The sequence below is a fragment of the Salmo salar genome, chromosome ssa04 (assembly GCF_905237065.1).
Source record: "Salmo salar chromosome ssa04, Ssal_v3.1, whole genome shotgun sequence".
Lineage (NCBI taxonomy): Eukaryota > Metazoa > Chordata > Actinopteri > Salmoniformes > Salmonidae > Salmo > Salmo salar.
The window spans coordinates 38144745-38161462 of NC_059445.1; the positions used below are offsets into that span (position 1 = coordinate 38144745).

At 46.4% G+C, this 16718-nt stretch overlaps 1 protein-coding gene across 7 annotated transcripts in view; it reads left to right on the forward strand.

Annotated features, from left to right (window-relative positions):
- The window catches only part of dacha (dachshund a), a 129936-nt gene that overhangs the window by 71564 nt on the left and 41654 nt on the right, over positions 1-16718 (forward strand). For 4 of the 7 annotated variants that reach the window (XM_014195976.2, XM_014195973.2, XM_014195972.2 and 1 more), the window contains exon 3: positions 13019-13171. In XM_014195976.2, the coding sequence (XP_014051451.1) occupies positions 13019-13171 (153 nt within the window). The remainder of the gene's footprint in view (positions 1-13018; positions 13172-16718) is intronic. The other 3 variants (XM_014195977.2, XM_014195978.2, XM_014195975.2) reach the window with 1 other exon arrangement.

Below are 16718 nucleotides of genomic sequence, written 5' to 3' on the forward strand. Positions count from 1 at the left end.
TGCCCTTCTCCCCTCTCGCTGTAATGACAGACCGTGTGGTCACCCTGGGGTGAGATCACTTCTCAGTAATCTTGGTAAAGTTTGATTCTCATTAATGACATAATCCTTAAATCACACACTGAGGATGTTAATGATTTTGGTGGTACTGTTTACTCAGGGCATGAAGGCAAACTTTTGCATGTTTTTGCATGACTATAAACCACATTTATTTTTTATAAATGTTTTCCCCAATCAAAAAAAGTGTAATCACGGATGTGCGTAGTATAAGTTATGCATTTGTGTTATTTAGGTCGTGTCTTCCTTGTCATGTCGAGGGATATATTAGTCTCTTTACTTCCTATATAAAGTTAGTGAAGCATGGTGAAGCCCGTCACATTCCTAAAATAGCATCTGCTGTGAAGGAAAGAAGTGTGGTTCTCTGTGAAACACAGCGGTGTGGTTCTCTGTGAAGATCAGCTGTGGGGGTGTTCTCTGTGAAGGACAGCAGCGTGGGTTCTCTGTGAAGGAAAGAAGTGTGTGTCTCTGTGAAACACAGCGGTGTGGTTCTCCGTGAAGGACAGCAGTGGGGTTTTGGGGACAGACATCCGCCCTTTACGCAGCCAGCCCTCCACAGTCCCATCAACCCCGCTGCCTGAACAGGGCAGAAAAAAACGGCATCCGGCACATTCTATTATTAATTTTGACAGCGGCGTATGTAAATTGAGATTTTAGTGCTTACTCTGCTTGTTACTCTTGTGTAGCAAGCATTGACATTTCTCCTCTTTAGAAAAAAAAATGGTCAATAGCACGTCAATAAAGTCCTGCTAATTTTTACACGGTGGCCCAGAGAGTTGCCCTCATCTGCACATTTTCCACATCAAAGTTCACGATCTGGCTCCGCTAATCTGGTATTAAAATGAAAAAAAAAGGTGACCTTGTCCAAATTAATAAGTCAGTGGCGAAATGTGCTTTCAACATATGAAAGGTTAAGTAAAGGTTACCCTTCAACTGCAGTGCACAGGCAGCAGTGCCCCCCCCCCCTCCCTCCCTCCCTCCCTTCCATCTTCTGCAGTGATTCTGACAGATTCCTGGGCTGCCTCTACACAGGAGAAAATCCCCCCTGCCTCCTCATTCTCTTTGTTAAAGAAGAGCCACTAGGCTCCTGTCCCGTTCCACTATCACACCACTCATCTGGAGTTTACTGGGACCTCTGCTGGGCAGATGCAAACACAGCTTTATTCTCACACACATTCACACATGCACGCATAGAGAACGGATGCGCACATAGATGTACCAGCACGCACGCAACACACTCTTATGGGAGACATCTGGCTAGATAGGGGGAGATATCTAATCCAGGCCAGGCAGGAGAACTGAGGCATGAAGCAGTGACGTGAGAGGAGTTAAGTGACCGTGCAAGTGTTGGGCTCAACAAGTACTGCTGCTACCTGCTCTGGGCTCTGTGCTCCAGCCGTCAGCCAGCCAGGGCAGCCCCTCTCTCGCTCTCCTCCACCTGCCCCTGTCTCTCCTCTCCTCTGTCCCAGCTCCCCGTCCAGAGCCTGTGCGTCCGTGGGGTAATCACCAGCCAGGTTACTCGATTACACCGAGATCAGGCCCAAAAAAAACGTCCTCTCCGGCCACTCAAGTGAATCAGTCAAATTATCGAGTGGCAAAACTAATTCAGAGCCTGGGGGCCAGTGGAGCTGCCACTTCCCATAAGCCCAGCCTTCAGTCAGTGTGGACTTGTTTTTATTTCATCCTCTTGTTTCATTTATTATGGCTATTGGAGCTAATCCGACCAGCAAACCCCCAGCCAGTGCGCCTGTCACTATTGTTTCGGCTCCAGTGTGCGCCCCCCCCCCATGTTTTCACTAGGAGTGCCTCTGCCTGTCTGCCTGCCTTCCCAAACCCCTCTCCTTCTCCTCTCTCTCCCTCCAGTCAGCCAGAGGAGGTGAGAGTTAGGAGTGGAGGAGCCAATGATGGGAGAGAGAAAGCGAGAGCGAGAAAGAGAGAGAAAGAGAGCGAGGGGGGGGGGGTGTGAGAGAGAGTGAGAGAGCGAGACAGAGAGAGGGAGGGAGTGAGACTGCTGTGCTCATCAATCACATTAGAGCCGTTTGGACAGACTTACCCCTTCTCAGATGCCAGGAGTATCATCATGCATGGCTCACTCATTTTTCCTCTGTGGTTTTTTTCTTCTATTCTCTGCTTCCTTTAGATTTTTCCAAAGACGTACAAATGACTTTCTTTGAAAAAAAAGTTTATTTTCGAGTTTTGGGGTTTAGAACTTGACCAGTAATTTGGTTATGTTAGCAATCAATTCATTAAGTCACGGAAAGGGGGGCATGCATCTCGTGCTGTACGCAAACAAGCTGCACATTCCGTCCACTTTCTTTGTGTTTGCATTCTCTCTCTCTCTCTCTCTCTCTCTCTCTCTTTACTCTCTCAATTTTCTCTCTCTCTCTCTCTCTCTCTCTCTCTCTCTCTCTCTCTCTCTCTCTCTCTCTCTCTCTCTCTCTCTCTCTCTCTGTCTCTCTCTCTGCCCACCTCATGCGCTCAGACTTCTTATCCTGTAGGTGCCTCCCTGGAGCCCCTCAAATGGACTGGTGCAAAAAAAGGAAAGAAAACACCAGCGTTCCCCTCCTTCATCTTCTGACGCTGCTGAACCTGTTGTTAAAAGGAGGTGGAATGAAAGGGTGAGGGGCCCGGTCCAATCGAAGGCAGATCAGACACAGCGCTCAAGGTTAACTATAAAGTTGGGTCTTGTTGCTCTTCTAGCTGAGAAATAAACAGCAGGAGTCCTCTGGGACAGTTGGGTGGTCTGTTTGTAATGATCCATGTGCCCAGGCCTGCCTTTGAAGCAGGAGGGAGGTACAAACCTTTGTTCTTCCGCAATTAGCAGTATTAATAAGGCTAGTTAATTAAGGTGCTCAGCTAAGTGCAGACCAGCAAGTTTACAGTAGCTAGAGGAAGCCCACGCAGAGCTGAGGGGGAAAACGGTTTCATAAAACTATGGAAAGTCCTTAAACACTGCAACCACTGCAGATTGTTCCCCTCCTTGCTGTATAAAAACATTCCGAACAGTGTCTTTGTCTTTAGACAACTGTGGATGGAGGCGGTTAAAGGCAGTCGGGTGTGTGATAAGTTAGGTGACCAGCCAGATACACAGAGATAATTCAGTGAACTGGGACAGAGTGACATGAAGAATGAGTTAGAGCGAGAGAGATGAAGGGATAAAGGACAGGTAGAGAGCATGCGGGCTGGGGGCCGTCAGAAGATGAAGGAGGAGAACGCTGGTGTTTTCTTTCCTTTTTTTGCACCAGTCCATTTGAGGGGCTCCAGGGAGGCACCTACAGGATAAGAAGTCTGAGCGCATGAGGTGGGCAGAGAGAGAGAGAGAGAGAGAGAGAGAGAGAGGGAGAGGGTGAAGAAGAAGGGGGGAGAGAGAGGGGGGTAAAGAGATAGAAAGAGGGTGGGAGAGAGAGAGAAAGGGGGAGAGAGAGAGGGGTAAAGAGAGAGAGGGAGAGAGAGAGGGGTAAAGAAAGAGGGAGAGAGAGGGGTAAAGAGAGAGGGGGAGATTCAGAGGGAGAGAGGGGGAGATTCAGAGGGAGAGAGAGGGGGGTAAAGAGAGAGAGATAGAGGGGGAGAGAGAGAGGGGGGGAGAGAGAGAGAGAGAGAGAGAGAGAGAGAGAGAGAGAGAGAGAGAGAGAGAGAGAGAGAGAGAGAGAGAGAGAGAGAGAGAGAGAGAGAGAGAGAGAGAGAGAGAGAGAGAGAGAGAGAGAGAGAGAGAGAGAGAGAGAGAGAGAGAGAGAGAGAGAGAGAGAGAGAGAGAGAGAGAGAGAGAGAGAGAGAGAGAGAGAGAGAGAGAGAGAGAGAGAGAGAGAAGGTTTATGTGTGGGGAAGAAAAGTGCTCTCCACTCACTTTCTGCCCACTGAGCAAAGTCTTGTTACTCTTTGAACACTTGGCCCATTTATTTCTGCTAAGTCGTGATATTGTGAGTCAGCCAGTGAGGACTCTAGTGGCTCTTTTCATGAAACATTAACGAGTTCCTGGGGTTAAAGGGATGCCTAGAAATCAGTGCCGGTCTCAGCTCCCTCTCCCTCTTCACACTCGCTGCAGACGGCCACAAATGCAACAGTGGTGTGTGTGCACGTGTGCGTACGTGCTATGTGCAAGCATGCCTGCGTGTGTATAATTAAGCAATAAGGCACGAGGGGGTGTGGTATACGACCTATATAACACGTCTAAGGGCTGTTCTTAGGCACGACGCAACACGGAGTGCCTGGATACAGCCCTGAGCCGTGCTATACTGGCCATATACCAAAACCCCTGGGGTGCCTTATTGATATTATAAACTGGTTACCAACGTAATTAGAGCAGTTAAAATAAATGTTTTGTTATACCTGTGGTATACTGTCTGATGTACCACGGCTGTCAGCCAATCAGCATTCAGGGCTCGAACCACCCAGTTTCTAAAAAGCAATAACACCAATAAAGCACACAGAGACGTGTTTCTGGCTTTCCGACTCCAGTCGTGCTCTGGCATCCCCTGTCGGGAGACACACAGGGTTTCGCCCCCATAAAGCCTTGCTACATCCTGAGCCCTGAACACTACAGCCCTGTACACAGCCAAGGTTATTAATCTACTCCTGCTCTGCCACCCACGGCCCACCTCCCCGCCAGGGCCACTGTTGATGACACGTCCAGATCAGCACTCCCACGTACCAACCGAATCCCATTCCCAGAGCAAAGCAGACCAGGCTCCGACCACGATAAAGAAAGTCCCCGCTAAGAGTGAGGAGACACAGTCCAGACACTTGACTCCTCAGCCTCTCGCTTCAGCTCACATTGTCCTTGACTTTCCCATTCAAACAGCCATTACAAGGCTATGTCCGTTTTCCAATAAGACCGTTGGGGGGGGTTGTACATGGATACGTATTGAAGCCAGCGATGGTTAAGTCCATAGCAGAAACAGAGGAAGTGATTGCTACGGCAGGGAGTTAATTAACAGCTTATTCCCGTTTGATATAAGTCATCTCCTCTCCTAGCAGTGTGAGTTTACCTTGATGTAATATAAAACTGCAAGCTGCTGCTGCTGTGTCTGCTAATTATTGCCTGTGTCCTGTGGCCACTTGGACGACGCAGAGAGTAGTGTCCCTACTACTCACACACACACACACACACACACACACACACACACACACACACACACACACACACACACACACACACACACACACACACACACACACACACACACACACACACACACACACACACACACACACACACACACACACACACACACACACACACACACACACACACACGGTTGGGCTGAAGGTAGTAAAAACAAATCGGCATTTTAAAAACGTTTTATATAAATAGCTTCTACTTTTCACTTTATTGAGGAGTCGCTTAAATTAAATGCCCTTTTTTCGATTGTTGGATTGTCATTTTAGTTTACTTCCTGAATTGACTGCCTTCAATTAAAATTGAGCCCATCGACTGACGCACACATAGACACACACACACATGCATGTACACGCGGGCACACACACAGACGCATGTATGTACACACTCACACAAACACACATGCACACAGTTAAAGGGATAAGAGAAAGATTAAGGCTCTGCTTTTGTTAAACAAAGGAGCAGGTGGAAAGTGGCACCTTTAACGTTAGATGCAGACAATTAAAGGGATAAGAGAAAGATTTAAGGATTTGCTACTGGGACATATTCACCACCCCTCACATTTTTTTTTTCATACACGTTTTTCATTTTCATACCACATCAAGAGATGAGAATTGACTAGCCCTTTAAAAAAAAATTGCACCGGTCTTAACACAGAACAGAAAAAGTATTTTATGTGGTTATTATTGTAATAATCCCCCCCCCCCATTGACGCACATGTAGTATGTGTGAGAACGTGTCGCATATTGCATGTACAATACATGAGGGGCGACAGGTAGCCTTGAGGTTAAAACCGTTGGGCCAGTAACCGGAAGGTTGCTGGTTCAAATCCCCGAGCCGACTAGTTGAGAAATCTGCCGGCGTGCCCTTGAGCAAGGCACTTAACCCTAATTTCTCCTGTAGGTCAAATCTAATTTTATTCGTCACATGCGCCGAATACAACAGGTATTTCACCTTACGGGGGAAATGCTTACTGACAAGCCCTTATCCAACAATAACGTTTTAAGAGTCTCTCTGGATAAGCGACCCCATCACCCCCCCCCTCTGCTAAATGACTAAAATGTAAAGATGTAATCTACAGAAGGTCAGAGTACTGTAGGATGAGATTACATTGAGAGAGAGAGAGAGAGAGAGAGAGAGAGAGAGAGAGAGAGAGAGAGAGAGAGAGAGAGAGAGAGACAGAGACAGAGACAGAGACAGAGAGAGAGAGAGAGAGAGAGAGAGAGAGGGGGGCAGGGTCATGAAGACACGGTGGTCTCTCCAGTCTCCTCTCCAGCCCGTGTCATGCAAACGGGCATTTCTATTCCAGGATTCATCCTTTTCACACTCCTCCAAAGCTACATCTGAGATTCAGCTCATGTGTTGAAAGACTCCAATCACTGGCTGGTTAGTGTGTCCCCTGCACACCCCCCTGCCAATGTCAACAGAACACAGACAGATAGCGGGGATTGATTGACAGATGTGTGATCAAAGATAAGGTTATCAAATAAATACATGTTTTATATTGTATTATTGTAATACTGAAAAATCTCTCTGTCATTGGTATCTGACTGGAGAATATTGACATGTAGTCTGGTGGAGAGATGGGCCAATGGGTCAATCTTTGATGATCTGTAGAGTATGACATTACGTGTGTGTGTGTGTGTGTGTGTGTGTGTGTGTGTGTGTGTGTGTGTGTGTGTGTGTGTGTGTGTGTGTGTGCGTCCCCACAAGACAATGGCACCCCCAACTCCCACTTCTCCTACTGCTCCGTGCTCTCTCATAACGGCACGCCTCAACATTAGGGTCTGACTTAATTAGGACTAATTACAGCCTTCGTTAAGGCACTCTGCTCCCAGCAGCACAGGCTGAAGCAAAGGGTTTCTCTCACAGATTCTCCAGTTCAATTGATGGGCCTTCTATTCCGGCTAAGCTTTGCATTTGAAAGCCCAGTGGCTTATTGAAGGTCTGTATTGGGACACTCGACTGACACGGCCCGTTTTGCAGCACAGAGCTAGTACTGTATGTCGTATTGTAACAATACAGTATGTTGGAGAAGGCGGACATGGTCATGTCCTAGCAGCCTTCCGCTCAGGTCCAGAACAGCACAAGGCCACAAGCTGCAGGTAATCCTGGCTTTAATAGCCACCTCCATCTTGCCCTATTTCTGGGATTCTCACCACATTTGTAGAATGCACGGGGGTTTGATTACGCCTCGGAGCCATCTCTCTTTGTTGTGCGTTCGTCTCCTCCTTGTTCCGCTGTTCGGAAATTCCAAAGGTGAATTAAATACAGTATACCCTACCCCCTTCCTTTTTTTGTCCTTCCCGCAATCTCAGTTTACTTGAAAACGCGGAATAGGAAGGTCATATTTACTGTGTTGAGAATCAAAGGCAGAGTCTGTGCCCAACCCCCCCTTCAACCCCCATTGCCCTCTTCCTCTTTCACACCAAATCTGATACTTTTCCTGGGACACTCTGTCAGAGTGAAGAAAAGATGTTATTCTCCCCATTGAAAAGGAGAAATGTAAAATGCGATAACGCATGCGGTGGAGAGAATTGAGATGAACACAAGTGACCGTTTTGGCTGAAAAACACGATCTCTGCAGGCTTGTTCTCACAGGCAATCCGTTTTTTCCCTTCCCTTTCCTTTGTATGAATTCACATGTACAATTGTTAAGCCAATCTGGTGGAATTGTTTGGGCCGAAAGAGAGCTTTGAGTGAGCCCTTCCAGCTCAATGGAGTCCTACTCCTCTGTATGCCTGTAATGGCCTTTAAGTGAATATCTGAAGTGAGAGCGATAGTGCCGGCGACACGTACTGCTACATATATGGACACCGCTGCTCCACGCACTGACTCGATATCTGTGCGAATTGTCTGCCCCCCCCAGGACTTTAGATAGAATAAGCTGTGCACTGCTGTCCGTGTTATAAGCTTCATGATGGAAAATTCCCTTGCATTAAAATCAGAGCCGCCTCGTCCGATACGCAGACTACGCACTGCTCGTAGGGCCCCGCGGCCGTTAGGGGGCCCCGACCCCCAAAAAGAATGTATATTATATATAGACTGAGTGTACTAAACATTAAGAACACCTTCCTAATATGGAGTTGTCCTCAGAAGAGCCTCAATTCGTCGGGGCATGGATTCCACAAGGTGTCGAAAGCGTTCCACAGGGATGCTGGCCCATGTGGACTCCAATGTTTCCCACAGTTGTGTCAAGTTGGCTGGATGTCTTTTAGGTGGTGGGCAATTCTGGATACACACGGGAAAGTGTTGAGCGGGAAAGACCCAGCATCGTTGCAGTTCTTGACACAAACCAGCGCACCCGGCACCTACTACCACGCCCCGTTTCGAATGGCACACATACACAATTCATGTCTCAATTGTCTCAAGGCTTAAAAGTAATTTAACATTAGAACTGTTGGGCCTTGATGGGTACCCCCCCCCTTCAGTCATTCTGACTGCAACATTCTAACAGTGTCATTAATAAATATTTGGTGGTGTTTATGAAGGGTAACGTTAGAATACGATTTGTATTTTATTTCATTTAACACAATAGCATTTTCATTCGTTTATGTAAAAACCCAACAACAACAAATAACACACAAATTCAACTGTTCAAGAAAAGTTCTGTGTTGGAACATGCTGACAGCTTATTTTTATAACGGCAAAAAAATTGAAATAGACCAACCACCAATACGCACCGTCAAATGATGAAAACATCAGACGCCTAAACACCACTATAAGCACCAAGTGGCCTTGGTAAATAGTGAAAGTCGGCACAAATTCAACGATGGCATTAGAATGAATAAATGTGTCAATGTGACGGCAGTTTAACTGTCCTAACAGTTGACGACGTGTTCAAAGCTTTCACTTGCTTGACACACTTTGACATACCTTTGTTTGGTGGTAGTGCGTAATAGTCTCCGTTTTCCCTCTTCATCTCGTTCCCATTGTCTTGTCATTCTTCAGCGTTGTTGTGGACTACAGCAGCTGTGCAGGTGTCTTGTGTTTGCGCAGAGGGAGGGAGTTCCCGTCTCACTTTGTTCGTGGTGCCCGGCCAGACTTGTTTTCTTTGCAATCAAATTGCTTGCCCAATGACAGTGAAGTTAAGAAATTGCTCCATAGGGCCATTTCAAAATTTCAGGAGTTTTCCACTCATGTCAGTCACTCAATTAGCCAATGTCAGCTACCATTTTTATTTATTTTTTTGCTAGGTAAACTAGCCAGGTATCTAAACCTTTTAATAGTAGGCCTAATAATCACCAAACTACCCACCTGGCATGCAGGACATGCGCTCAGGGGCCCTGAACTCCAGGGGGCCCCCATTGATTTTGTTAGCCACTCTCACTCAGATATCATATGAACGTGGCATAAGTCATGGCAAAAATGTGAAGAATTTAAGAAAATGTGATTTAAAACTGCAACACTTTCTCTACACCTCATGGCAGAATGTGCCGAATTTTAGGAAATGTAGTTTAACATCGCAAAAAAAAGTATCCACTGCCAAGGGTGGGGGGGCACTAAAACGTTTTTCCTGCGAGGTGGGGGGGGGGGCAACCAAATTTCACGTCGGGCCCCAAAAGGCTGGAGGTGGTACTGATTATAATGATAGGAAGATTTTTTTTTAAAACAAGGGACTGTGTAAAGGTAATATATCTGCATTCCTTTGCTGTCTTCCTCCAGTGGCCATAGATGAATGTCTCTGCTGCACAATGAATATCCAAACGGACCAGCGAATACCAGCGTCTTTATTAAAATCAATAGCCACAGTGCTGGGTCAGACAAAGATTACAAGAATGGAATGAACTTTTTTTCTATGGAATCCGCCTGACCAGGTATCCCCCCTTTAATTAAACAGACGCCTTGTTGGGCTGGGCCTGACAAAAGCCAATAGGACTGAATGTACGGGAGGAATTCTGGCCTGTGTCTGACCCCAGAGAGACCACAAAGGCCCTCTGTAACCTGCCCAGGGTAACAGGGTAGGGCTACGCCCCAGACCATCCCAGCCAGATTAACGATTAGCCGCAAGAATGGCCCCTCCCAATCTGATGTGAAGAGAAAGGGAGGAAGGGAGGATGGGGCTTGAAAAGAGAAAATAGGATGGATGGCTCGTCCAGTCCGATGTGCCTGACTGCCTTACACTCATCTAGCAGGGCTGACTCTGAGGGCCAGGCCTCTCAAAGTGGGGGCTGACCGGGGTCCTCTACATCTAAGGAGCGCTATGAAAGGCAAACAATAAGCAATCTGTTTGTCCACCCCTGGAAAACGCCGCTCCCCTTTCATCCGCGGGCTCACATTTCCGTGGGTCGTGACTTTACTCAAACATCAATTACTGTTACGTTCCCTGTTTGATCTCACAGGCTCGTCTTCCATGTAAAATCAGGAGGGGGGAAAAATGTATAAAGACAATGCACTGATTGTGTTTTTTCTCTGTTGTGGTATTTTATGCTCTCGATGTGGTCTGCTAGGCAGCGGTTGTTGATTGCCTCTCTCTCTCACCTCAATCAGAGCTGCTATAGACTATTGTAGTGCATAATAAGCTTCGAGGTAATTTTACCTTCTCAGAGAGAACTTGGCCTGGACTGGGCATAAACAGTCGATCCACCGTATGACTTGTCCATATATTGAAAGTTAGTTGACAGAGAGCATAGGCAGCGATGAGAGATCACAGAGACACAGACAATAGCTTTTAGTTTATGATGAGGGCCAATACAGCTGCTACAAATTCAAGCAGAGTTTTGAAGCTTCGCTACCTTACTTTGGCTTGCAAGCTCATCCTGTTCATGTACTTCAGTTTACATATGTAGAATTAGTGGAATCAAGACTCTAATAAGAAGGGATTTTGTATGACGAGAGTGACAAACTCTTAGCATAAATTATCATTTGCAGTTCCGTATAAGCCAACTTCATGTATGCCAGCCAGTAATCCTCAGTGACCCTAGTAGTCTAGACGCGTTAGAAGATCATATGATCAGATATGGGAAAATGTCCTAGCTCGTCTAAACCTTCTGGCTCTGCCCTCTCTGTTTAGACAAGGCTTTACAGTAGTTCACGACAAGATGAATTTCAAGCATGCAAGTCTTTTTTTCCCCCCCAAGCGCATCCTCAAATCCCACCAAAAATAAGGCTTGATATATGGATGGCTCTGCCAAGCTTTTACGGCACTAGCAGAGTTGACGTCGTGCTCCCTCCATGTTGTTGTCAGCTGTTTTTCTCCTGTTTCCCCCCTCGGCCACACGTCGACAGCTAATTCAGTGCTCAAGAAGAGGTTTGAGTTTCCCTCCAAGCTGCTGCAGCTGTGCCTCTGACTGTCTGGGATTAGGCAACAAAATGAACTCATAATAAAATGAATCAATCATCATGACATTTTGTTTAAATGTAGCTATTGAAAACATTTCGCCTGTTTCCTCAGGCACGCTTGGAAGAGAGGGGCCGGGATGCATAAAAATAGAAGGCTTGTTTTTTTAATATAAATGTAAGGACAGAGATTCATTTGTCTTAACCCCCCCCACCCTTCCCTCTCCTCTCCCACTCTATCTGTGCCTGTCTATATTTTTTCAAGTTAGAATAATTTGCTGGTTTATTTGCCTTGCCGTGTGTAGTGGAATTGAGAAACATTGGCCGACGAGAGCGGCACAGTTAATTTTCCGCCTTTGGTGTTTGACAGCGGTGGAGTAATGGGGTTCCGATCAGACTCTCTTCCCTTCACGGGGAAAGTAACTTAAGTGTTCATGTTCATACCAACAAAATTAAATGATAAATGAATGAGCTTTTTTTCTCTTTTTTTTTTTTACACGTCTCCCATTCCGTTCCAGGCGATTCCGTTAATGAATTAGATCAAGGTGACATATACTGTCTGAATGAACCTGGGGAGAAAATGAAAAAGATGTCTATTTTTTTGTCCTGATTTGCAAAGAAATTTAGATCACGGCAAAGCAAGGAGGCATTGCGTCGTCATTTAATTAATTACTTAATGTGTCCCTTCATCGTCTAATTGAATTAATTAGGGGCCTAATTGGGCAGAGTGATGATGGCTTCCGGGGCTGTGGAGCCCTTGATGAGCTGAAGGTAGCTGGGCTTCTTAGAGAGTCTCAGGGAGTGAGCGCTCTCCTGAGACGGACGGGGAGGGACCCTCCCTACCGCCACCAGCGGCCCCAGCTCCCCTCAGCTGTCCCTGGATTGGAGGGGTCAGGGGAGGCCTGGGGCCAGCGAAAGCCTCACTCTGGCTCCTCTATAGACATGTCTCTGGAGACCAAGTACACATGCTTGGACTGAGAGAGACTACAGTGAAAGACTTAAAACAAAGCATGACACAGCATCCAAGTTGTGTTCTACTCTAAAGAGCTGCAAAGGCCTGTATTACAGTGATACTGTATGAACATCTGCCATTTTATTACCTTGTAGGGCATTTTGTTCTATCCATCACTAGCCGGCCTCCATCCAACCTGCCCTGAACTTAGTCACTGTCACTAGCCGGCTACCACCCGGTTACCCAACCCAGCACCTTAGAGGCTGCTGTCCTACGTATATAGACATGGAACACTGGTCACTTTAATAATGGAACACTGATCACTTTAATAATGTTTACATACTGTTTTACCCATTTCTTATGTATGTACTGTATTCTACTGTGTTCTAGTCAATACCACTACGACATTCTTAATTCCATTCTTTTACTTTGAGATTTGTGTGTATTGTTGTGTATCGTTAGCTACTACTGCACTGTTGGAGCTAGGGACACAAGCATTTCACTACACCCGCAAAAACATCTGCTAAATATGTGTATGTGACCAATAACATTGGATTTGATTTTTGATTTGAGGTGTGTGTGTTTCCTTGCTGTGTATGCGTGTGATTTGTGTACAGTATTTATGTGTTGTCCTGCAGGGCTGACGGCTGCAGCGATGGCCGAGGCTATGAAGCTGCAGAAGATGAAGCTGATGGCCATGAACAACCTCCACGGAGCCGGCAGCCAGAACGGGACCGAGTCAGAGAACGACGAGCTCAACTCCAACGCAGGTCAGAGGCAAAGCAACGTACATACTGTACTTTAAAAGAAAATGTATCACAGCTAACTATTGAGGCACAATAAACAGGAAAGTATAACAGAAAACCCTTATAATAAAGGTAATTCACATATGTATTAGGACTGTCAACTCAAATGAAAATATTCCCCCCCCCCCAATAATAACAGATGTATCTGTTCAAGTCCACAGCCGGTATGTTAATAACCTGTCTAGCCGTCTCTAGTAGATATCTTAGGTAGAGACTGTGGGGAAAGGTTTGTCTCCTTGTAAACTTCCACTGGCCATGTCTCTTTCTCCATGGCTGCTTCACACGTGACTACAGGTAATTGGTTCTGGCCCTCGCGTTGCTTTCACTTTAGCCGTATTTTATTGAGGCTAATGGCGTCCTTAATGGCTGCGACCTGACCGTGCATTTAGATGGTGGTGATGGCAGCGTGTGTGACTAACAACGCGCGTGGCGGCGGGCCGGGTAATAGAGGCACCACGCAGACAGCCTTCTTTATCACCGCCCAGAGCCACGGCAGACGCCCCCGATAGAGACATGAGTCTGAATATGTAGAGGGACAAGTAAATATACACACACACACACACACACACACACACACACACACACACACACACACACACACACACACACACACACACACACACACACAGAGACAGGACAAACTGATGTGCACACTTATTTATACTTCACACTGTTTACATATAAACACACAAGGCCTGCGAGGGAGAAAACCCAGCTAGCACATAAACGTTCTGAGAACCATATGTTTCCATATGTTTCTTAGAGCTTGGTGAGAGCGTGTTGTCCTGTGGTTATTTTGCATACAACCTTCCCACAACATTCTGGGAATGGTGCAGTATAGTTACTTGGAACATTCTCAGTACATTTAAGGAACTTGACAAAAATAACGTTTCATTACATTTACAGAACGTTTTCTAAATGTTTAAACATGGTTATATTGAATAAAAAGGTTGGTAATGTTCTAGGAACGTTCTCCAACTGGTTTGACATTGGGAATGTTCTCAAATAGTTCAGAGAACATTAAGAAACAACGTTCTCCTGTGGGAATTGTAATACTTCAGCATAACGTTTCCACCAGGTTTCCTCATGGCTCTATTTAAAGTAATCTTCTCAAATTGTTCCGAGAATGTTAAGAAACAACATGCTTCTGTGGTAATTTCAGTACTTCAGCATAACGAGAAAAAACATGGCATTCTAGCTCCATCCTGGTGGGGCAGTGGACTAATTCCATGGACAGACAACAGAAGATCATAGGGTTGAATCTCACTGACGCCGTGCCACAATAAAAAAGAAATGTTTTTGCACGATTACTGCGTAAGTAAATACATTTCCATGTGTCCTGTCTGTGTAGTTCCAAACAGTTAACCTATCAAATCAAATCAAATGTATTTATATAGCCCTTCTTACATCAGCTGATATCTCAAAGTGCTGTACAGAAACCCATCCTAAAACCCCAAACAGCAAGTAATGCTGGTGTAGAAGCACGGTGGCTAGGAAAAACTCCCTAGAAAGGCAGGAACCTAGGAAGAAACCTAGAGAGGAACCAGGCTATGAGGGGTGGCCAGTCCTCTTCTGGCTGTGCCGGGTGGAGATTATAACAGAACATTGCCAAGATGTTCAAATGTTCATAAATGACCAGCATGGTCAAATAATAATAATCACAGTAGTTGTCGAGGGTGCAACAGGTCAGCACCTCAAGAGTAAATGTCAGTTGGCTTTTCATAGCCGATCATTGAGAGTATCTCTACCGCTCCTGCTGTCTCTAGAGAGTTGAAAACAGCAGGTTTGGGACAGGTAACACCTATGCTAGCAGTGTTATTAAAAGTCTTTAAGGAAGCTATTCAAAAACCTCCAAATAACCTATAATTTCCGTTCCCGGAAGGTTTATAAATCCTCACAAGAAAACTTTCAGGGAACCATAGTAAAACGTTCTCAGAACCTTCCTGCAACTATAACTCTACGTTCCAAGAACAGAATAAATGTTCACTTCCGTTCTCAGAACGTTTAAAAAACATTCCGTTTTAGCGGTCAGGGAACCAAGTGGAACCAAATGTGTTAGCTTCCAAGGAGCCAAATGTGCTAGCTGGAAACAGAGAACTTACAAAAGTATTTACTGGATTCATATATTTGTATTTTGGGGTGATGCTGTTTGCACGGTAAAAGAGTGGCTGGCCTTGGCGACAGTAGGCAGGCAGAAAGTGTCCATGAATCCCGCTGTCTTGCTGAGCCTAATTGATGTTCCTGATCAAATGAAGCCATGTAGCAATATTGGTGTAACGTGACACCTTAACCCAGATGATTACCGATAGTTAAATCTCCTCCAGTACATTGTAACGAGACAGCCATGAGATTGGGCGACGATGACAGAGCTGGATGGAGAGAAGAGGGTGTGTCAGTAGCGAGGGCTGGGTGCCTGTGTGTCCCATGCTGTCACAGACCCTCTAATGTACTCCTCCCCGACACCAGCACTACGGTGAGCTGGCCCCTCTCTGTCACACCACCGATGATAATGATGATGATAATGATGCTGCTGATAATCATTACAGAGAGGCAGCAGGCTTTCCTGGCGTTCTGTCCAGCGGATCGGTGAAACACTGCCGTGCAAGTGGGCCTCAGCTCGCACTGTCACACAAGTCACCCACAATTCAGCAGGCTACTCCATTCCCCGAAATGAAGAAGCCAGTGAGTTAGCCCTCATGCAGAAGGCATTTGAAGGGACAAACTTCACCGAGACCTGGGGGTCAATAACCCAAAGACAGAAAGCAGTTCCACCAGAGTCCATGGGTGGAAATGACGACTAACACCCATTCCCCTTTATTCAGCTGAGTAAGTCCATGCCTTCACACTACCTCTAAAACGGATCCCTGAGTGGTTTAGCAGAAGGGGTGTGTGTGTGTGCAGGAGGAGACTTTTCCAAAGTGTGCCTACGCAAATTTGGGCCTGTTTGTGAATAGCTTTAAAGCATGCTCAATGTACCCCCCCCCCACTCCCCCCCACTCCCCCCACTCCCCCCCACCCCACCCCCCACCCCTCCCAGGTTTGCCTTCTCATATGACTTTGACTCAACCCCACCACCAAGAGCCAGAGCTGTAGCAGCAGCCACCTGAGAGAGACAGGGGAGGAGAAGGAGGGGGAGCACGCTTCATCTCAGTAAAATCCACTTTGACCCTAAAAAGAGTTGGAAGAAAGGCCTTGTGGTTTCTGCTTGGTTTTGCAGCAACGCTTTGTTGAGAGGTGGGTGGTGGTGGTGTAGGGACGTTGGAATCTGATCTAGCGAATCACGTCTCTTAAGTTGAACAAACAGCTTCAGAAGATATCCTTCCGACTTTAACCCGTTGTGTTCTCTCTTCCGCGGCCAAGACACTGATCCCTAGACGACAGCTGCAAAGCCTGATGTCTCTGTTTTTCCCTCTACCCCTCTCTCGCGCCTTCTCTCTTTTCTTTCCCTGTTTCTTTCTCGTTCCTGCGTTCCCGGGGGCTGTGTTTGGTCCCCCTCCCTCTCTCTGAAGGC